This window comes from Rana temporaria, chromosome 1 (genome assembly GCF_905171775.1).
Source record: "Rana temporaria chromosome 1, aRanTem1.1, whole genome shotgun sequence".
NCBI classification, from domain to species: domain Eukaryota; kingdom Metazoa; phylum Chordata; class Amphibia; order Anura; family Ranidae; genus Rana; species Rana temporaria.
Window position 1 is genome coordinate 650,719,778 of NC_053489.1, and position 24,194 is coordinate 650,743,971.

The 24,194-nt window shown below is 46.3% G+C and overlaps 1 protein-coding gene across 3 annotated transcripts in view; it reads right to left on the reverse strand.

Moving 5' to 3' along the window:
* The window catches only part of ATRN (attractin), a 337,196-nt gene that overhangs the window by 240,339 nt on the left and 72,663 nt on the right, over positions 1 to 24,194 (reverse strand). For all 3 annotated transcript variants that reach the window (XM_040335496.1, XM_040335495.1, XM_040335497.1), the window contains exon 3: positions 18,466 to 18,579. In XM_040335496.1, the coding sequence (XP_040191430.1) occupies positions 18,466 to 18,579 (114 nt within the window). The remainder of the gene's footprint in view (positions 1 to 18,465; positions 18,580 to 24,194) is intronic.

The window sequence follows — 24,194 nt, forward strand, 5'->3', positions numbered from 1 at the left end:
GTGTGTGTGTGTGTATATGTATATATTCTACAGTCACATCAGTCTCTACCCTTAAGGAGCTTACAATCTAAGGTCCCCAACTCACATTCATACATGCACATACTAGGGCCAGTTAAGACAGGATCCAATTAACCTCCCAGCATGTCTTTGGAGTGTGGGAGGAAACCCTCCTGATTGGCTGAGACACAGCAGCGGCGCAAGTGGCTCCCGCTGTCAAAGTCAACTAGCCAATCAGGAGAGAGAGGGGGCGTGGCTGGGCCACGGCTCCGTGTCTGAATTCACACACACACAGGTGTGACACGGCTCGGGTGTCCCCATAACAAGCTGCTTGCTGTGGAGGCGTTCTGCCAAAAACAGCCAACTTACCAAAATCTCCAACCACGTCACTTCTGGTGACATTTCAGCAGCAGCAATTAGAGATTTTGACGAGTAAGGGCTCTTTCACACGTATGTCCGCTTTTTCATCCATCCGTGTACGGATGAAAAAAGGGACATACATTGGTCCCTATGAGATTGCGGGTGTCAGCGGATGAGCATCCGCTGACAACTGATCTCACCCAGGTTCCGCAATCCTCCGATTCTATTTTTCCATCCGTCTGCAGATCTGGTGAACATGGACAGACGGTCCGTGTTCATCCCATCCCCCCATAGAGGAAAGCGGAGAAAAGACAGGGCGGTCCCTGCACAGTGTGTGGGGACCACCCTGTCATCCGCCGGCTCAGCAGGGATCAGCGGAGCGATCCCTGCTGAGCAAGCAGAGGTTCACGGGGCGGATCATCAATGATCCGCCCGTGTGAAAGAGCCCTTACCCATTTTCACAAAACACCGGCAGCGTAAATACTACAGTACACGATATAATGAGTAAACATTGTTAGGGTCCTTTCACACGTGCCGACCGTTTTTTAGATCAGTTTTTTATCATCAGTTGATCAGTTTTTCCATCCGTTTTTTCATCCGTTTGTTAGCGGATCGGATGTTAATTGGAAAGCATTGCAGTCCGTAAACGGACGTATGAAAAAACAGACGAACGGTCCGCACGTGTGAAAGGACCCTTAGTCCGCCCACTAATAGCCAACGACAACGTTTTTCCTCCTTAGGTGGTGTTCTGTCAAAATAGCCAACTTGTCGTGTAGCATATTGTATACGCTGCCGGCGTTATGCAAAAACAGCCAACTCGACAAAATATCCAATTACAACTGCTGGAGAGTCACTGGAAGTGGCATAGTTAAAGATTTTGGAGAGGGGCACAAAACAGGAGGGAAGGGCCAGGAGCACAGAAGAGGGACCTGAGAAGAGGAGGATCCGGGCAGCTCTGTGCAAATCCACTGCAACTGAGCAAGTAATGCTGGCCATACACTATACGAAAAATCGGGCGAAATTCAGTCAGACAGTTCATTCGTTTTTTGAACAGTTAATGAGCACAAAAGTCGATAATTGTTGGGATGTTTTTGAGCCGAAAAAACAAAGGACAAGTTTGGAAATTTTCTGCCGAACGAACGATAAATCGGGCGGTTAATGCGTTTCCCGTCCGAACTTTCTGCACTAGGTATATGTAAAAAAACAACGAACCAAATTTTTTTGATTTATGTCCACTGAACGATTTATCGGTCATTACATGATGGCACCATCGTTTGCGCTCACGGCCGAACGTTAGTTTTTCGAAAGTTCGTTCAGATGATTTTTCGTAGAGTGTATGGCCAGCATAAGTTTTATAACATGTATGTAAAGTCTCGTTTTCTTTTCTATAAAAAATAACAATCACTTGTAGTTATTAGGAGTACAGGACCCCTTTCACACACTGGAGCATTTTTCAGGCGCTTTAGCATTAAAAAAAGTGCCTGAAAGAAGCTGCATCTGCGATCCCAATGTGAAATGTCTGAGTGCTTTCACACTAAAGGACCTGCAAAATGCCCCAGTGTAAAAGGTGTCTTAGGCCCTGTACACACGATCAGTCCAAACTGATGAAAACAGACTGAAGTTAAGTTTCATCGGTTCACTGATGAAGCAGACTGATGGTCCGATGTGCGTACACACCATCAGTTCAAAAACCGATCAAGTCCAACGCGGTGACGTAAAACACAACGACGTGCAGAGAAAAATGAAGTTCAATGCTTCCAAGCATGCGTCGACTTGATTCTGAGCATGCGTGGGTTTGGAACCGATGCTTTTGCGTACTAACCATCGGTTTTGACCTATCGGTTACCAGTCCATCGGTTCAATTTTAAAGCAAGTTCTAAATTGCTGGACCGAAGGATAACAGACTGATGGGTCCCACACACGGTCGGTTTGGACCGATGAAACTGAACTTCAGTCCGTTTTCATCAGTTTGGACTGATCGTGTGTACAGGCCCTCCGCGTTAAAAAAAGCGCCTGAAAGAAGCTGCATGTGAAATCCCAATGTGAAAGCCTGAGTGCTTTCACACTGAGGCACTGCGCCCCTAAAGTGCTTCTTCCCATTGAGTCGCTTTTTTTTTTTTTTAACGCCAAAGTGTCTGAAAAACGCCCCAGTGTGAAATGGGTTTAACAGCCAGAAGTTTTGCATTTCCCGAAGCAAATATACAACGGCCTTTATGGTGGAACTCCGCTTTAAAATGAATGCAGCCAGACTCAGTGGAGGGAGATTTCTGCAGCGTATTTGGCAAGTACAGAATCACAGTATATATATAAAATATGCTAAGTGGTTGGAGGGAAGTTTCAGAATGACAAAGGTGTTTTTATTACAAATTATGTGAGCAGACTGCAGTTCCTCTTTAAAAATACTTTATTTAATGGCAAAGCTCATCAGCAAACCTGCATGGCAGAACACAAGCAGACACCACACAATGACATCGGGATTGAGTGCATATTACTGAAACGTCACAAACGTGTGGCTCCTGGGGAAGCAGAGGATGCACAATACAAGTGGAGCAGTCATCTCTATACCGGGGATACTAAAGGGGACATATGTAATCATTTCATGTGTATTTGTCTCCCTATACGTCTATCAGGATCACAGACTATAATAGATTCAGGAAAGCCTCCGATATCTTTTCGTAGCGCTCGGCTGCACTCACCCCGGAGATTGCCTTGCACTTCCTGTGACAGTGACATTTTTACCAGGACAGAAAGAGAAAACCCCCCAGACGAGACCTGGTACAAGTACCCAGAATTGGAGTAACGGAGTGGGTTTCTGCCCTTAAAGGGGTGTTCCACCTTTTTTTTAAGTTTATTAAAAGTCAGCAGCTACAAAAAGTGTAGCTGCTGGCTTTTAATAAACAGACACTTACCTGCTCCACGGCTCCAGCGACGCGCCGGCCGGGGCTCCGCTCCTCGCCCCCCCTCGCCGGCCGGCGTCTTCATTCTTAGTGTGGGCACCCGGCAGTGACAGCTTTCGGCTTCACGGCCGGGCACCCACTGCGCATGCGAGAGTGGCAGTGCGCATGCGCGAGCGGCGCCGTCCGATTGGACAGGCGCTCGCCTACAAGGAGGGGCTGTGAAAAGGCGATTAAGCTAATCGCCTTTCCTGCCCCTTGGCGGAAGGAGGAAGTGGGACAGGAAGTCCCCTTCTCCTGTAGCCCCCACTCCCCCCCCAAAAAAAATTGCATGCCAAATGTGGCATGTAAGGGGGCGAGGAGTGGGTTAAGCGGAAGTTCCATTTTTAGGTGGAACTCCGCTTTAAATATTATGCGCAGTTTCCTAGATAGGAGGAGTCTTGAATTACTTTCTAAAAGATTAAACAGTTTTAATCTATTAATCCAAAGTGTATTAGCGTATTATACTGCAGATGAGGAGTCGGAGAATTCTGCAGTGTGCCTGTGAACTGCAAGTGAATATGCAGCAGTTGGCAGCCATCCTCTGTAAGCGGGCACGGAACGAGCCAAGTTTGTAAAAAAGCCTCTTAGACATGTAAACAGTATAAGGCATGTTCTTGGCACAGAGAATTGTGCCCTGCCCAGATTCAAATCACTTCTAGCCTCACACCTTCTAGATGTAGTCATAAAAACCCTTCCAAAGATATCCAAAATCACAAAGCTACACTACAGCAGTGAGGGGCTGCCAGGTCCAAGCATGCCATTCCCATACGGTCCACCTCTGCTGTGCCCTATGTTGTCTTCATAAGCTCATAACTCACTGCTACCCGGCATGTCACCACACCCAAGTCCTCTCATATCTCTTCCCAAATGAATGAACAGCAACCCAAAGGCCCCTTTCAGACGGACGGATAGAATGGTGCATTAGCTGCAGTTTTTACCGCAGCTAGAAGCACACAATGCTTTCCTATGACATCATTCACACACTACGGTTACCTGCGATGTTTTTCCCCGCGGCTTTATGCGGATAGAAAAAATAGAACTGGAATGCGTCCAGCTGCGAAATCCTGCAGCTATCGGCACATAACCACAGGTAACCGCAGTGCACTGTGTCAGCTGCGTTTGGTATGAATCTTGAGGAGGAACTCCACGCCAAATTTCAACTAAAAAACCGGCATGGGTCCCCCCTACAGGAGCATACCAGGCCCTTGGGTCTGCTATGGATTTTAAGGAGACACCCCCTGCGCCGAAAAAACAGCGTGGGGGGGGGGGGTCCCCCCAAAATCCATACCAGACCCGTATCCGAGCAGCAGCCCGGCCGGTCAGGAAAGGGGTGGGGACAGGCGAGCGCCCCTCCCCTCCTTAACCATGCCAGGCCGCATGCCCTCAACATGGGGGGGGTCGGTGCTTTGGGGCAGGGGGGCGCCCTGTGGCCCCCCCCACCCCAAAGCACCTGTCCCCATGTTGATGAGGACAGGGCCTCCTTCCGACAACCCTGGCCATTGGTTGTCGGGGTCTGCGGGAGGGGAGCTTATCGGAATCCGGGAGCCCCCTTTAATAAGGGGGCCCCCAGATGCCGGCCCCCCACCATAGGTGAATGAGTATGGGGTACAACGTACCCCTACCCATTCACCTGGCGGAAAAAAAATATGTAAAAAAAAGCACGACACAGGGTTAATAAAGTAATTAGTCAGCTCCAGGGGCCCCCCCTCTCTTCTTTAGCTCTTTTATGAGGGGGGGGCTGCTTCTTGAATGTCTTCTGGGGGAGGGGGATGTGCAGGTCTTCACCGCCGTCTGGTTCTCTTCCGATCTTTTACAGCGGCCCCCTCCCGGTCTTCTCATTCTATGTCTTCGGCGGGGGTGGGGGGGGAGAGTGCAGGTCTTCACCGCCGTCTAGTTCTCTTCCGCCCGGGGGGGGGGGGGGGGGGGGGTGGGCCGCTTTCTTCTTTAGCTCTTTTACAGCGGCCCCCTCCCGGTCTTCTCATTCGACATCTTCGGCGGGGGGGGGGGGGGGTATGTGCAGGTCTTCACCGCCATCTGGTTCTCGTCCGCCGGGGAGGGGCCGCTTTCTTCTTTAGCTCTTTTACAGCGGCCCCCTCCCGGTCTTCTTATTCGATGTCTTCGGCGGGGGGTGCCTGGGCTTCTGTCGCCTTCTGCCTTCTTCTTCTTCTCCGATGTTGACACGTCGCTTCCTCCTACTGCAATGGCGCGTGCGGCGGCTCGCACTGATTTATATAGGCCTCTTATGACGTCACAGTCCCAGCATGCTCCGGGCGCCCTAACTGTCTGTAACTACACACAGTAATGCAAGGCTTTCTCCCTGGTGTGGAGTGTCGTGCTCGCCCCCTCCCTTAGACTACGGGAGTGTCAGGACGCCCACTAACACACAGCTCCTTTCTCTATCTGCAATGTGGAGAGCGTCCTGACTCTCCTGTAATCCAAGGAAGGGGGCGAGCACGTCACTCCACACCAGGGAGAAAGCCTCGCATTACTGTGTGAAGTTACAGACAGAAGAACAGGAAGTGAGGATTTCTCAGAAGAAATAAGGACATTTAAAGCAAAATGGAAGGATGAGGTAAGTGAAGGAGGACTGCACTAAGGTAAAGGAAGCTATTTAGGGGAAAATGTGTTTAACAACCCCTTTAATGCTGTTGCATTGCCCGCTTGATGATTTTTACCTACTGGTAAGCCTATAAGGCCTATAATAAGGCTTACCTGTAGGTAAAAAGAATATCTCCTAAACCTGCAAGGTTTAGGAGATATTGACCCTTCATGCAGCCGCTGACGTCAGCGGTGGATGCGCTCTGCAGGTCCGGCGTATCCTGCTGTAACGAAAAGCTCCCACGCGTCATTAGGGCTCCGGCTACTCACAGCGCCGGAGCCAGCGATCCCAGAAGAAACGCAGAGGGAACATGTCAGCTCCCTCAGCGCTGATCGGGCGCGCTGCGGGAGCTTCGTTTTAAGGTATTTTGGAGTATGCATTATGCTTGTCCTTCAGTTTTTTTTTGCTTTGTTGTTGTTTCAGCTGTTCACTACCGCTTTAAGTGGTTAAACTGACCTAATTTACAGACCGAAGTTTATCCAATTGATCTAAAAACTGTGCATTTGTTACAAGGAATCGTGGAAATGCTGAACTGAGATCGTGAGGGGAGTTGAATAGAGATCGCGATTCTTTTAACGATTAACCGTGCAGCTTTACATAAAGAGTAACTTTCGGGGGGGGGATAGCAAATAAAGAAAAAATAATAGACCGAATACAACTTTGAAACAAGTCATATTATAATTGATTTATTAAAAATTATCCTTCCTTTTCAATCTACAGCTCTTCAGTTTTCAGAAAATGCAAAATGGCTACCTAGAGATGTTCTGTACACAGAATGTGTACTGAACACACCCTAGAAACATTTGCTGCTTGTGTGATTGGCTCACTGATTTTCCCCAGAAGTCCGCCCTTAAATACATCTTAGATTTCAGGCATCCCCTGCAACAAAATCATCATTTTTGGTGAGATACTCTCAATAGAAAAATCACAGCTAAAGGGATGCAGACCCTGCAATTTTCCTCATTAGAGCCCTGCAGGTGCACAGCTGATTGATAATTATGAAACCACTCCCAGTAGACTCACTTTCTCACATGGACACAGAGAAAAACACAGGGATTTCTTTAGAAAAAAAAAAGTAGGAATCTGTAACAAAGTTTGTTAAAATCCTTGTAATGTACATGGATCATCCAGAGGGGAATGTATTTTTCTCAACAAAAGTGGAGTTACTCTTTAACGTTCCATAAAGCCAAACTATAGAAACCAGCAGCCAAGTATGAACAGCCCTGGTGCTACTTCCAAAGCTTTTAACAAATTAATGCTTTGTATTCCACCCTATTATGCATTCTTCCTGCCGCCCACCATCTTGCCAAGCCCTTCTCGGCCTCTTTGGCGTGTACAAGTGGGCAGACGGGATTTCCTAACAGGAATGAAATCTAGGCGGTGCTCAGAAGGTAGTCAAGCTTATTTGAAGGAAATGGGCAGATTGCCTTTAGATCTTGAACAATGCTTCATATCTTTCAGGCTACACACTACATCTTCCAATCATTACATGTGAATGGTATCTGTCAGCCTCATGAGTCTGTTGCAAGCTGGATTACAGTGGAAACCATTTAGGCGGATGATTCATGGAGATATCAGATTGTGTGCATGCTTTATAACGGATCAGCAGCTGATAGATGTACAGCTATGAAGAGTATGACCATTGCACGCGAGTGCTCCTTCCATCTTCTGAAAGCAGAAAAAAGGGGCAAGATACTGCAGGATATTTCAGAAATAAACAATGTGGAGAGTAAAGCCAGCTATAGACGGATCGAAATTCAGCCGGTTCAGCAGGAACCAGCTGAATTTCAATCCATTTATGGGCAGGCTGGTTGTACTGAAGTTGATCATAGCAGCTACTTTTTGTGCTGAAATTGATCCATCAATAGACTTCAGTACAACCAGCTTGTCAGGTTTTTTTTTTTTCACTCCAGGAGGCTATAGCTGCCAGCAGTGATCATTGTATTCTGCTGCTGGGAAAGCTTTTCTCCCCGCGGGCAGAACACAAAAAACAATAACAAATTTGGATAATGTATGGCCTGCCTAAGTTTCCAGAAATAGAGGTTTGCAATCGGATGTACCTTCACAGGCCATAAATGCAGAGGCTCTCTTTATACAACAGGGGATGTTCCAGAAAAGTCCTCAGCATTCTATGCCGATGCATTTCGAGTACGGTACCAAATTTGACAGAACGTGAAATCATATGCTGATGCATTTCGAGGACTGTACCAATTTTACAGCATGTGAAATCATATGCTGATGCATTTCGAGGACTGTACCAATTTTACAGCATGTGAAATCATATGCTGATGACTGGGGACCTCACTTCAAAAGGAGAAGTCCAGCCTGAGCTTGTTTGGCTGGGCTTTTCCTATGGGTCACAGAAATGCAATTAGTTTTGCACTCCCTCCTGTGACCCCTTTACAACAGAGAGCGGACTAAAGTCCGCGCTCTGCTGACGTCGCTGGAATTAGTCCAGGCACTGCGTCATCCCGACAAAGTCTGGATCCATCAGGTCCCTGGACTGATCTCTCTCAGGCTCTCAGAGAGCTGCTGAGAGCCTGAGACGACCGCTCCCTGCCCCTCCACAGCTCAGCGCCCCGGTGAGGGTGGAGGAGCAGAGAGGAGTGCTGCTGATTGACAGGCAGCAGCTCTCTGCTCGGGGATCTGTGAGAACTGAGCCATCAGTGATGTTCAATCACTCGGCTCTCTGTGAAGAGGGACAGATGCAGCTTTGGACCAACGCTGCATCCACCCAAGTATGAATGGGCAAAAAAAAACGTACATACTTGTCTTTTAAGCCATAGATTGGATTGAATATTGGCTGGTCGTCGATAGACTTCAGTGCAACCAGCCTGTTGGATTTTTGCATGTGATAACTGCCTGCAGTGCTATAGCCACCAGCAATAATGATTGTGTTCTGCAGACAGGGAAGGTTCCCTGCCGGTAGAACACAACAGCACTGTGGGAGGGATTCCCCCATCAAACACATTGAGCCTAGGTTCACACTGCTGCGAATTCAAAATCGCGGTAAAATGCGCGATTTTACCACGATTTCGCGGCTGCGATTTTGCCGCAATTTTGCCGCAATTTCGGCATCGCAAAAAGTAGTACAGGAACTACTTTTTGAAATCGCAGATGCGGCGTCGCACTGATTAGGACAGTGCCATTGCCGACAATTGCCGCCGATTTGAGATGCGATTTGACATGTCAAATCGCATCTCAAATCGTTCCAAATCGTACCCAGTGTGAACCAGGGCTTAGAGTTGATGGTGTTATCAACCTTTTTTCCCCCATTAATCTATGGCTTGCCTTAGGCCCTGTACACATGAGCAGAATATCCGGCCGTATCGGCCGGTTCAAGTCGACATTCGGCCCGTGTATACGACAGCCTGCCCTGCTTCTGTTGAAGGGGCACGACCAAGAAAAGATCTGCCGATCAAAGCGACGAGTGTTGACCTGTTTGTTCTGGTGAGGGTCAAACCCCCCTGTCAGAACACAATAGCCAATTGGGAAGATTGCTGTACTAGCGTTGCAAAGTTAGTACAGCAGATACTTTTGTACTTTTCATTTTTTTTTACTTTTCAGCCAATGGGTTGAATGAAAAAAAAAAAAAAATGGATAGCATATACCAGGCTTTAGAAACATCTCAGTAGTGACATAGCGCAGTGTTTCTCAACTCCAGTCCTCAAGGTGCCCCAACAGGTCATGTTTTCAGACTTTCCATTAATTTGAACAGGTGATTTGATCAGTTTCACTGCCTTAGTAATTACAACAGCCATTTCATCTGAGGGAAATCCTGAAAACATAAACTGTTGGGGCGCCTTGAGGACTGGAGTTGAGAAACACTGACATAGCAATGAGCTGTGTGGGTGTTCCCCATGTCCGAAATCCACATGAGCGCCTCATTCCAGGATCCGGGGCTGGCAAAAGCTTAGTCCAGAATGGATTTGCCGTCCTTCACTCTGGTTTCAAGGTGTGTCCAACTCAATGTATTTATTAATACTTTTATTCTTTTATTGTGCCATTAAATCCTTTTTGATGAGGAGATCTCTGTGTCCTTTGTCCTACTTGTCTCCTTTGAAAAAGATGAGAATGAAAGAGCTCTGAGCACAGAGTGAAGATGTCTCTTTTCCTCTCTGTAATGAGCTTCTCGGTTCTAAGAGGAGACAATTGTATGAAGGGATCAGTGGTGGTAAATCCTGGAAACGTGTAATAATGGTAAATAATACTAATATAGTACAGAACATAAAATATTAAAGCCGAGAGGCCACACTGGCTGGCAGACAATTGTCCAGCTGTGTTCTGTTGGGATCTGCTCATTACTTGGATTCCTCTCCTCATTATATAAAACTAAAAACCACAGGGGAAAAAAACACACCTCATCTTTGAATTTTACGTTTTTAGTTCACTTTAGCACTACTTCAAGCTTGTTGAACGCCTGCTAGCAATTTGCTTAAGCACTTCAGCTTCAGAAAGGTTTACCCTCCCCCCCCCCCCCCCATTAATGACCAGGCCATTTTTTGCGAAACGCCACTGCGTTACATCAACCGACAGTTGCGCGACGCTGTACTCAAAATTGCTGTGCTTTTTTCCCCCAGAAATAGAGATTTCTTTTGGTGGTATTTGAAAATATATATATATATATATATATGTATATATATATATATATGGCCTCATGCACACTGGACGTTTGACGTTTTTACAGCAGCCGTTTTTGGTAGTAGACGTTTTTTTTTTTCAGTCATTAAACTCTCCATCATGTTATCCTATGCGTCCATGCACACATAGGCTGTAATCGGCAGTTTTGGGCCGTGGCATTTTTGAGCAGTGGGTTCTGAGAGACGTTTTTCAGCTGTAAACGCTGATAAAATGCTCAAAAATTTTTCGCTCACCAGCATTTAACGTTTTTGATCTATGGAAGAATATATATATATATTTTTCATTAAAAAAAAATTGCTAAAAACGGCCAACGTGGAAAAACGCAAAAAGCAGCTATTGCAAAAACGTTGAAAAGTTGAAAAACTCACTGCAAAAGCTACTGTCGTTTTTTTAACGTTATTTTAACATCCAGTGTGCATGAGGCCTAAAAACACATAAAATAAAAAGAAAAAAAATGAAAAAAAAAATCAAATGTCTTCATCAATTTATACCAATATGTACGCTACATACGGTGCATCCGGAAAGTATTCACAGCACTTCACTTTTTCCACATTTTGTTATGTTACAACCTTATTGCATAATGGATTCAATTCATTATTTTCCTCAAAATTCTACAAACAATTCTCCATAATGACAACGTGAATTTTTTTTTTTTAATCTTTGAAAATGTATTAAAAAAAATAAATCACATGTACTGTACATACAGTGGATATAAAAAGTCTACACACCGCTGTTAAAATGTCAGGTTTCTGTGATGTAAATTTTTTGGACAAAGATAAATCATTTCAGAACTTCTTCCACCTTTAAAGGAGTTGTAAAGGCGAAGGTTTTTTTATCTTAAAAGCGGAGTTCCACCCAAAAATGAAACTCCCGCTTTTCGGAACCCTCCCCCTCTCCGATGTCACATTTGCCACCTTTCAGGGGGGAGGAGGGAGCAGATACCTGTGTAATCCAGGTATTTGCTCCCACTTCCGGGCATAGATAGCCGCAGTATTTGCGGCGATCTACGCCAAGTCCGGCCCCCCACTGTCTTTTGGTTTGACACACAGCTGCCAGAAGACAGCAGGGACCAGGGAGATAGCACAGCGCGACTCACGCATGCGCAGTAGGGAACCAGTAAGAGAAGCCGCAAGGCTTGACTTCCCGATTCCCTTACTGAAGATGGCGACGGCAGCACCCGAGAGCTGAGGGACAGATCGGTTTCGGGTGCCGACATCGCGGGCGCCCAACACAGGTAAGTATTAACAGGTACTCTTAAAAGTCAGCAGCTGCAGTATTTGTAGCTGCCGACTTAATTTTATTTTTATTTTTTTCGGCAGACCTCCGCTTTAATGCATTCATGAAGATAAAGTCTTCTGTGAGCAGCAGCCTCCCCAGCACCCCCTAATACTTAACCGAGTCCCCTCTCTGGCTGTCCAAGACTCTCCCTCCTGATTGGCCGAGACACAGCAGAGGCACTATTGGCTACGGCTGCTGTCACAAAGTCAGTCAGCCAATTAGGAGAGGGGGTGGGGCCTGGCCCACAGCTCCGTGTCAGAGATTGGACACAGGGATCTGTGACTTGGCTTGGGTGCTCCCACAGCAAGCAGCTTGACATGAGGGAGGGGCTAGGAGCAGCAAAGAGGGACCCGAGAAGAGGAGAATCCGGGCTGCTCTGTGCAAAACCAACTGCACAGTGCAGCAAAGTATAACAAGAGGAGAGGGAGTCCAGGGACAGCTGAGGCTCTCATGCACATTGATGGATCGAGAGGGGGCTCAGGTGAGTATTGGGGGGCTGTGGGGAAGCAGCAGAATGCATGAAGGTAAAAAAAAAAAAAATTACAGCCTTTACAACCAGTTTAATCGTTATAAAAACAGAAACTGTAAAATCTAATTATCTTTTAAAGCAGTTCCTGAGCTTCAACATCCAACCACCACCTGCACAAGGCCAGCAGTGTCACAGAGTTTCTGTGAACCACCAAGATAAATAGCAGGTTAATTAATAAAAGTGATAAAGAAATAAAGAATAACATGCTGAATAAACCGACCGCAAAGAAGGAAACTCAATAACCGACTAATTACAAGAAAGCATGAACAAATTCCAGGAACAGCTCTCTTATTCTTCATATAATGAACCCCATCGGTCACAAACTGAAAACTAAATGGGGAATTTCCATCAGAACAAACATAAGCTAAATGCATATTGCGGAGACCTTGCCATTTTCTGGGCTGTGAGATGGAGGAACCCGACAACCTGAAGCTTGGAGAGCCTTTGTTATGGTGAAAACAAATGACTGCATTGTGCCTAATGGACTGTACAGAACACATCACTTTCTTTTGTAATTGAACAGGAAATCCGTTCAAGTTGTAGGAACAAACCCGCGTCCCTTTATAAAATGATCCTGTGGCTAGGTGCACACGGTGTGCGGGACTGTGTGTAATCCAACGCCTTCCCGCACCAAAACCACGCTGCTGTTATCATAGGGGTGCCGTTTTTTTTTTTTCAAGATTATATATTTCGTTGTTTTTTTCTCACACACCTCTCTCTCTCCTTTATTCATACCTTTGAATGTGCTGATGTTTTTAACTAGCTTTCAATTATGTCCACAAACCAAAAACACACCCAGAGTTATATTCTAGCCACCATCTTGTTTATCACACAAAACATTTCACAGGGAAGATGCCATTGTTTACTCTGTGCATGCATGTCGCAAATATAGGGTTAGATTTAGCAAAAATTTTCGACGGCGTATCTATTGATACGCCGCGTAAATTCAAAGCTGCGCCGGCGTATCTTCTTTCTGTATTCAGAAAGCAAGAGACGCCGAAATTAGGCTAAAATCCGACTGGCGCAAGTCATTAACGCCGTCGTATCTTAGTTGCATATTTACGCTGGCCGCTAGGTGGCGCTTCCGTCGATTTCAGCATATAATATGCAAATGAGCTGGATACGTACGTGCGCCCGGAGGATTTTTTTTACATAAGGCTTTTTCCGGTGTAACGTTACCCCTGCTATATGAGGCATAGCCAATGGTTAAGTATGGACGTCGTTCCCGCGTCGAATTTTGAAAATTTTACATCGTTTGCGTAAGTCGTTCGCGAATAGGGCTTTGCGTAAATTACGTTCACGTCGAAAGCATTGACTATTTGCAACGTGATTAGGAGCATGCGCACTGGGATACGTTCACGGCCGGCGCATTTACATAAAACACGCCCACCTCTTGACAATTTGGTCCGCAACTTACGGAGCAAGTGCTTTGTGAATACTGCACTTGCCTCTCTAAATTGTGGCGGCGTAGCGTAAATAACATACGCTACGCCCGCACAAACTTAAGTCTCCCTACCTGAATCTAGCCCATATTGTGTTAGTACACTAGTACAGTGGTTTGTAAACCTTTCGGACCTCATGGACCACTTAAAGGGGGTTCCATCCGTGATTTACTTTTTTTTTTTAAAGTCAGCAGCTACAAACACTGTAGCTGCTGACTTTTAATAAGGACACTTACCTGTCCTACTCGCCCACGATGTAAGCCCCCCCCAATCCCTGGGTCCTAGCAGCTCCCGGCGCCACCATCCTCAGTAAGTGAAACAGGCAGGGAAGACTTGCGGCATCACTGCCTGGTTCCTACTGCTCATGCATCCTACTGTGAATGGGCCGGCTGTTCTCTGGGATACACGCAGTTCCCAGAAGGCAGCACGACTAGGACAGAGGAAGAAGATCCACCGCGGACGATGAAGAGGCAGATTACGAATTTCGGCATTGCAACTGCTATTTTTGGTAAGTATATAAAAAAAATCTAATTTTTTCTTTTTTTGGGGGGGATTTTTGGTAAAAAAAAAAAAAAAAAAAAAATCAGGGTGGAACTCCACTTTAAGTCACAATTTTTAATCACACGGACCACAAACATGAGTTTCACATGCCTTATACATACACAACACCCTGGGGCTCTCTGCCCCCCCCAAATCACACTGCTGCCTTATACACACACACACACACACACACACACACACACACACACAATGCTCCAACTCTCTGCTCCCCCCCACCCCTCCCCCTGGATCACACTGCTGCCTTATACACACACACACACACACAATGTTCCGGCTCTCAGCCCCCTCCCCTTGGAACACACTGCTGCCTTATACACACAATCCTCAGGCTCTCTGCCCCCTCCCCCTGGATCACACTGCTGGCTTATACACACACACACACACACAATGCTCAAGCTCCCTGTCTCCCCCCTGGATCACACCAATGCCATATGTACACAATGCTCCAGCTCTCTGCCCCCCTTCTCCTTCCCCTGGATCACACTGCTGCCTTATATACACACACAATGATCTGCCTCTCTGCCCCCCCCCCCCTTCCCCTGGATCACATTACTGCCCCCCCTCCCCCACCCGTATCACCCTGCTGCCTTATACACACTATCCCCCGGCACTTTGCGGGCAATTTTAACCCTTTCTCGGCCGCTAACGGGGGTTAAAAGCGCTCCGCTAGCAGCCAAATTGTGCCACGAAAACTATGTTAAAGCGCCACTAAAAATATCGGCGCTTAACCGCCGACGCTCCTACTGCCCCAGTGTGAAAGGGGCTTTAGTGCTTTTGCCTCCCAGCACTGATGTGAATGTACAATATATGTAAATATATTTACATCTTAATTGTTTGTGCTACATAAACTTCTATAACAAATAATAACCACTGAGTGTTGGTAGATGACTATAAACATTTCCAAAAGGTGCGTTTGCTGTAATTTTTAAAGCAAGGATGAGGTTCCTCTTTAAAAGGATTAATTCTGGTATGCTGTCATTTATTTTAACTGTACACAGGATCTTGCCTTGAATATTTATAGGGTCCTGTAATCAAAAAACATGCATATTCGGAGCCTGAGTGTGCATATAAATGGAGAAATAAGGGCAAACAGCACGAATGATGAACTTAAACCGATAAATGTGACAGTAATGAGGTCTGTTCAACCCAAAAACTACGTCAAATGGATTGCATTGATAACCAAAATTCTTAAGCCAAAGACAAATCAAGATTTAGGGCAGGCAGAGAACATACCATGTCACATCATCCCACTAAAATAACCAGCACAAGCAGACAAAGATAAAAAAATAAATAAAAAATCCTGCCATATCTTAAAACCTTGAGCAAAGCATGCAACAAGTTTCAATGCCTCCTGGTCGTAATTGGTTTTTGTAAACCTCCATTAAGCCAGAGACAAGTCAGGCACCTGTTTAGAAGCAACAGACCTTTCTAAAGCCTAGTACACACTATTAGTTTTATTTCGTTTAACCCAGCGGGCTGAACAAAAAACTGAGTTTAGGGGGAGATCCTGTACTAATGTAGTACAATCTCCCCCCACTGAGCTATTGTATTCTGACAGGGGGACAGTCCCCTCGCCAGAACACACCGGTCAGGGCTCTCCGCTATTGGCCGAGAGCGACGATCGGGTGCCGATCAACAGACCTTTTTTGATCATGCCACTTCCACAGAAGCCGGCCATTTGGCTGACATCTTTCGGACCGGCTGCTGTACACACGGGCAGAATGTCGGACGGTTTTTATTGAACCGCCTGATACGGCCCAATATTCAGCCTGTGTGTACAGCCCTTAAAGTGATACTATAGGTTCGTTTTTCTTTTTTTTTTAAACATTTCGTACTTACCTCCACTGTGCAGTTCAGTTTGCAGAGTGGCCCCGAACATCCTCTTCTAGGGTCCCTCGATGGCTCTCGCAGCTCCTCCCCACATCACAAAAGCCCCTAGGAGAAGCGCTCTCCCGGGGGGCTTTTGTGATGTAGCCGCCGAATGCAGGACTCGGCTCCTGGCGCCGTCATTGGATGTGATTGACAGCAGCGGGAGCCAATGGCTGCACTGCTATCAATCTATCCAATGAAGAGCCGAGAACCCCGGGCAGAGAGACTCCGCAGCCTCGCCGTGGGACATTGCACAGCTCAGGAAAGTAAAACGGGGGGCTGGGGGGCAGGTGACTGTCAGAAGTTGTTTCATCTTAATGCATAGAACAAACAGGAAGGTTTACAACCCCTTTAAAGCGGGAGTTCACCCCCAAATCAACTTTCTGACATTAGTTCCAGCATACTGCCAACATCTGCAGTATGCTGTTTTTTTTTTTTTTTTTTTCGCTACTTATCGTTTTATGAGCCCTTGTTATCCGGCTCCGAGCGGGGATCGCTTCCGGGTGTAGGCGTTTCTAAGCGAAGGGGAGTTCATTGACGGACGACTAAAGCGCGTCACGGCTTTCCGAAAATACCCGAAGTGACACTCGGGTGTTTACGGCGCCTGCGCAGTCAGCTCTACACGGCAGGCGCCGTTTAGCGCTGTAAACACCCGAGTGTCACTTCGGGTATTTTCGGAAGCCGTGACACGCTTTAGCAGCCCGTCAATCAACTCATCTTCGCTTAGGAATGCCTACTCCCCGCAGGATTCCCCGCTCGGAGCCGGATAACAAGGGCTCATAAAACGATAAGTAGCGGGGAAAAAAAAAAAAAAACAGCATACTGCAGATGTTAGAAGTATGCTGGAACTAATGTCAGAAAGTTGATTTGGGGGTGAACTCCCGCTTTAAATCTGGCTTTACTTGACCTAAAACTACCCTTTCATACATCACCAACTCTCAAACTCTACATAATCTATAATCCCTGCTATGATAAAACCACATAACAAGTGTGTACACAAATGTATAGGAAAATAACGATCACGTAGATACCAAGAACCTAAATGACAAGGGTCAGAAAGCTGATGGAACACATTACGCCTTCTGAGAAACACATACTGTACATAGGATTCATATCATGTTTGGTGTTTGTCAAGTGGTGATTTCAATCTGTGTTGTGCTGGTTGTCGAAATGTGAAACATCAAAAACCTGGTAAGGCTACTTGTAGTTAATTAGGAAGCAACTAGCTCCATCAGACTGCATCTACTCTGAAGTAAATTGCACAAAAATGAAAGGCCAAGCGAACGTTGCCAAGTACCTTTTACTTTTAGGGCTGGTTCACACTGCTGTGATGTCAGAGTTGGGATGTGATTCGCATCGACATGTGATCTCTGTGTTATGCAATTTCAGCCATATAAAGCATATGGCTGAATTCGCATGAAACTCTCACAGGACCCTTTTGTCCGTAGCAGAATCGGATCGCATAGGTGTGAACACCCATGCGACCCGATTCCTGTCCGAGTTTGCAGATCGCACTGCGATATGCGAATTTGGGGGTGTAATTAACTTTTAACTGACACTCCCAGCAGTTTGCATAGGGCAGTGTATACTGCCGCTGGGAAACCTGCAATGCAGGAATTCGCAGTGGATTCGCAGGGTTCCCGCATTGCAGCAGTGTGAAACGGCCCTTAATTCTGGTTATTTGGCAGCTGTACGTTTTCCGTTTTTATTTTATTAAAACAATATTTAAATATTCTTTAGCTGAATCTCTAAATAAAAAACCTAAAGAATCCTTGCTCTTTGAAGCCGTTAATGATCCTGTCTGAGTGTGGCGACGAGTTTCAAATATTTCTTTAGCCTAGGTTCACACTGACTGCGGGTGAGAAATCGTGCGATTTCATCTTAACTTGCACAATTTCAAACCGGCAATGCAATCTGACTTCAGGGGTGATTTGACATCTGTGTGGGTTCCTGCAAAGAAGCCTATACAAATGGCCCCCCAAAGTCACCAAAAGTAGTACAGGAACTACTTTTGGAAATCGGTGTGGCGCTGCAAAGTCGGCACCTTACCCATTCGGGCAGTGCCTTTGCCAGCAATAGTTGCCAATTTGGCATGCGATTTGACATGTCAACCACTTGGCCAGTGCAACCTTTTTGTACTTTGGTCTATATCGTCTCATATATAACTGTTCAGTGATAAAAGGCTTACTTTATAAAATCTGTAACTAAGCTGGAATGCCAAACACAACCGAAACAGAGAAAAGTAAAGGTTACCTGAAAGCAGCGACCAGAGGAGCGTAGATGGAGTCGCCATCGTACACGTAGAGATGATCCCAGCTGCACTCTGTAGCAAAGTGATTGAAGCGGAGACGAAGCACTGTGTTGGGTCTAGAAACGGAAATAAAAAAACTTACAATGAGTAATTCAGACGTCACTCAAATGGATGCATTCTCCTCTCTCAAACCCCTTCACACAGGAAAGTTGGAGGCAGATTAGTGGAAAACGATTGTTTTACCTTAATGCAAGGAATGCATTAAGGTTTAAAAGTTTCTAGCTTTAATAATCAGAATTGTGCCCCATCATTGGTGTCATTGGACCCCACTGTTGCTGTCACTGGAACAGTGCCCCATTGTTGGTGCCATTGGTGGGAATTGTGCCCCCATTGTTGGTGCCATTGGTGGGAACTGTGCCCCCATTGTTGGTGCCATTGGTGGGAACTGTGCCCCCATTGTTGGTGCCATTGGTGGGAACTGTGCCCCCATTGTTGGTGCCATTGGTGGGAACTGTGCCCCCATTGTTGGTGCCATTGGTGGGAACTGTGCCCCCATTGTTGGTGCCATTGGTGGGAACTGTGCCCCCATTGTTGGTGCCATTGGTGGGAACTGTGCCCCCATTGTTGGTGCCATTGGTGGGAACTGTGCCCCCATTGTTGGTGCCATTGGGAGGAATTGTCCTCCATCATTGGTGTCATTGCATCCTATCGTTGGATGGTATCACTGGGAGGAACGGTGCCCCATTGTTGGTTTCATTTGGTAGGAATTGTGCCCCATCATTGGTGTCATTGGGAGGAATTGTGCCCCTTAGTTGGTGTCAGTGAAGGAAATAGTGCGCCAAAGGCCAAATAAAAGAAAGTAAAGGGCCACATCTGGCCCCCAGGCCACCATTTAGAGACTGTCGCTTTGAAAGATGATGATGTCACAGAAAGAAAAAAGTCTTGCTACAGGAAATAGATAAATGTAAAAATGAATGATGGGACGTGAGCGCCAATGGTAGAGGCGGGTTTAGGGGTAAAATGTATGTATCTTTCAAATGTGGGGGAGGGGAAAACTCACCTTTACCCTCCCAGTATTTAGGACTTTTTCTTATCCTGGTTACTGTGTTCAACCGCGGGGGGAAATGAATACCGGTATAGAATATTAAAGCGTTTGTGAGGCACATTCTCTCCTGATTTGTCAGACAGCGAGGGCTTTCTAGTGCTGGATACTCTGATATGTCATTTGAGGATTTGTTCCCATGAGTGCTGTGAATGAGCCGGCAGCTTGAAAGATTGAGTATGCGAGGATGGGTTCTAAATGTAGAGAATTCCTAAACATACAATTTAATGCGGACCTTCAGTCATATTTTCATCTTTCCATCTATTAAATCTTCTGCCCTTGTTGTTTTAACTTTGGATAGTAAAACATTTTTTTTCTGCCAGTAAATACCTTATACAGACCACTTCTTTCTCATCTGGTAATAAGCCTAGGCTTATGACATCATGCACATCTCTCTCCCCTGAGAGTTTGCCAGGAATGTAGGGGGGGATGAGTCATAAGAGGGCCAACGAGAGCTGGAGGTGTGCCTGTGTGTCTAACAGGCAGACGCTTCAGCTGCCCACAGTTAAAATGGCTGCAACCAGACTTGGTAGAGGAAATTTTCTGCAGCATATTTGTCAAGTACAGAATACTGTATTTTTCGCTCCATAACATGCACCCCCCCCCCCCCCAAATGGAGAGAAATGTTGGGGCGCCTTAAAGTGGTTTTCCACCTTTTTTTTAAGTTTATTAAAAGTCAGCAGCTACAAAAAGTGTAGCTGCTGGCTTTTAATAAACAGACACTTACCTGCTCCACGGCTCCAGCGACGCGTCTTCATTCTTAGTGTGGGCACCCGGCAGTGACAGCTTTCGGCTTCACGGCCGGGCACCCACTGCGCATGCGCTAGCGGCACAGCGCCGTCCGATTGGACAGGCGCTCGCCTACAGGGAGGGGCTGTGAAAAGGCGATTAAGCTAATCGCCTTTCCTGCCCCTCGGCGGTTGGAGGAAGTGGGACATGAAGTCCCCTTCTCCTGAAGCCCCCCCCCCCCCGCCCCAAAAAAATTACATACCAAATGTGGCATGTAAGGGGGCGAGGAGTGGGTTAAGCGCAAGTTCCATTTTTAGGTGGAACTCTGCTTTAAGATGTGAATACTGACCAGCCACCACTCCACCCCCGCCGCCATCTTATCAAGCGGGCACACCAAGCAGATTGCTGGTGTGGGCAGCACAACCTGTCGCCCGGCTGGGAATCACAGGAGTCTGTGGCTTGGAGCGGGTGCACCGTCACTGTGCCAATCCATTTACTCAATATCTCACTCGTACAAAGCCTATGAGTGAGATATTGCAAGACACCGAAATACAAGTGGCCAAATACAACAGGCCAGTGACTATGCTCCTCCTCATGACAATCCACCCTATCCCTGCTGTGTCTGCCCCATCAGCCTCGCCCATACTCCACCCCCTGCTGTGTGCGCGCACGCACACACACAGCACTGTGAAAGCACGTTGTGCGCCTGTGCAGGACGGATGCCATATTGGAGTACATACAACTACAGCAGGCACATGGTGGTAGATCCTAGCTGGAGAACTGGTGAGACGGTCTAAACTGTATACCACGGTCGTGTAATAAACTGCAGGGTCTGCCCGAGTACCGAGTGTTCAGGTAGGAGGATATTTCCACTACAGCCTGTGTCCTTATACTGTTATGGGAGGCGGATCATCCATCAAACAAGATGTGACACATCCCACCCACGTTTTTTTTTTTTTTTTAGTTGAAGCAGATTTTCACCCAAAAGAGGAACTTCCACTTATATGCTTTCTCTTGCCCTCCCCTCTGGTGTCACATTTGGCACCTTTCAAGGGAGAGGGGGGGAGACGGGCCACAGCTTGATCTCCTGGAAGTTCGGCCCTCCTCCTCCTTACCCCGCTGATGGGCCAATTAGAGAGTAGCGAACCAGCAGTGAAGCCGAAAGGTTCCCTTACCAGGAATGGCAGCGGTAGCACCCGGAAGTCGATCCGAAGATCGGCTAGGGTGGCAACATCGCGGGCTCCTTGGACAGGTAAGTGCCCCAATATTAAAAGTCAGCAGCAACAAGATTTGTGAAATGGGATGAACGCATCCGCTCTATGGACAAAAATAATGCCTGAATGTGATAGTGAGGTTTTGACACCCTTAATTAATTAAGCAACTGCCCCCTACTTAATTTATTTCACCTAAGTGAAATAATAGATTTGAATGAGGTATAAAGGTAGAAATGGCGCTACTTTAATTAATATAGGTCTGAAAGTGCAATGCAAATAATGTGGGTAGTGATGTTACCCTAATATAAAGTGTAATAAAAAGTATAATAAAGTGCACCTGTGCTTATTGGTGAGAGACCATATATAATAGAAAGATCAAATGTAAGTGTAGTGCACGTTAATAAATCTTTGTGCTGAATATACAAATCTTTGGTGCTACGTATGGATTATGGATTCCCAATCCAAATGTGTACATAGAATTAATAACAGAAAAATCTGATTAATATGAAAATAGAAAAATTAATAATAAAATAAAAAATAGGTGCTTGGTGAGCTTCCAATTCCTTATTTTACACAGTGACCACCTCAAACTGTGCTCCAATGTGGGCCGCACTCACCGGATTTTTGCCCCCTCTTGGGGTCTACAGCATTCACAGTGTATGCCACTGTGCAGCACTCTGGCAATGACGTCCTACTGTTATCCTGGAGGGGCTCCCAGTGATTATCCCATATGGAGAAGAAGAAATGTCCCAGATAGTGTAATAACGTTTAAAACTTTCCAACTTTTATTAAATAGTCAAATGGGTACACACAATTGAGTGGGTTTAGCAAAGCATATAATTTGCATGTAAAAAACAGAAGTGTGTGACGTTCTGTCGGATCGTTCGACCGGTTTCGTCGACCTGACGTCATCTAAGAGCTACAAGATTTGTAGCTGCTGACTTTTTCACGTAGGCTGGATCTCCTCTTTAAATGAGCATGGAAGAGGGAGGGACTGAGCTGTCATTTAGGATCTGTATACACGCCCCCACGTGTGTGATGTCATACCATGAGACCTGACTAGCTCAGCAAGGAAATATTCTCTACAACAGGGATATGCGATTAGCGGACATCCAGCTGTTGCAAAACTACAAGTCCCATCATGCCTCTGTCTCTGGGTGTCTTGCTATGCCTCATGGGACTTGTAGTTTGGTAACAGTTGGAGGTCCGCTAATTGCATATCCTTGCTCTACAGCAATAGAGACCAAACTGAGCATGTGAGGGGGGACCACTCCGACTTTCTTATCTGGCCTTGCCCAGAGACCCTGCAGGAGGGGGAGGATCTGTGCATACAGGACCAAAAAGACTTGTTACTCAAAACAGAGGATTAACCCTTTAAGTTCCACAGTGAGTATAACAAGCATGCTATTCTGCATATACAGACCGATTCTACTGTTGTGGGTTTGGTAACACTTTAAGAGGAACTGAACTCTGGAAACTTTAACCAAAAAAGACCAGAGTGTTAACCACTTCCAGACCTTAGGTGTTTTTCAGATTTGGTGTTTGCAAGACTAAAACAGTTTTTTCTGCTAGAAAATTACTTAAAACCCCCAAACATTATATATTTTTTTTTCTAACACCCTAGAGAATAAAATAGTGGTCATTGCAATACTTTTTGTCACACCGTATTTGCGCAGCGGCCTTACAAGCTCTAACGATCGCGGCGATACCTCACTTGTGTGATTTGAACACCGTTTTCATATGCGGGCGCTACTCGCGTATGCGTTCGCTTCTGCGAGCGAGCTCGTCGGGACGGGGCGCTTTAAAAAAAAATTTTGTTTTGTTTTCTTATTTATTTTAATTTATTTTATTACTTTTTACACTGGAAAAAAAAAATTGATCACTTTTATTCCTATTACAAGGAATGTAAACATCCCTTGTAATAGAAAAAAGCATGACAGGTCCTCTTAAATATGAGATCTGGGGTCAAAAAGACCTCAGATCTCATATTTGGGCTTAAATGCAAAAAAAAAAAAAAAAAATTGGGAAATGTCATTTTTTCAAATGAAAAAAAAAAAATTGTCTCTTTAAGAGGCTGGGCGGGACTGACGTTTTGACGTCACTTCCGCCCAGGAGAGCTATGGGGACGGGCGAAGGAGATTTTTCCTTCAGTCTCGTCCCCGCTCAGCTGCCGAACAGTCGCGATCTCCTCCGCCGCTACCGACGGCTCCGGTAAGCGGCGGAGGGCGCGGGAGAGCGGCGGGAGGGGGGGCCCTCTCCCGCCACCGATAACGGCGATCTCGCGGTGAATCCGCCGTGGAGACCGCCGTTATCGTTTACCAGACCGCGCACACTAAAGATTGATACCTCGGCTGTGGCAGCAGCTGCTGCCGTTACCGAGATATCAATCTTTAAAAAATGGACGTACATCGTCGTGCGCAGGTCTGGAAGTGGTTAAAAGGGTTGTAAACATTCGTGTTTTTTCACCTTAATGCATCCTATGCCTTAAAGTGAAAAAACACTTTGCAGTGTCCGGCCCCCAGCCCCCCGTTTTACTTACCTAAGCCAAGAATTTCCATGAGCGCGATCCTGTTTCGCTCTCGCCACGGGTTCTCGGCTCTTCATTGGATAGATTGATGGCAGCACAGTCATTGGCTTCCGCTACTGTCAATCAAACCCAATGACGTGGGCGCCGGGCAGAGTCATA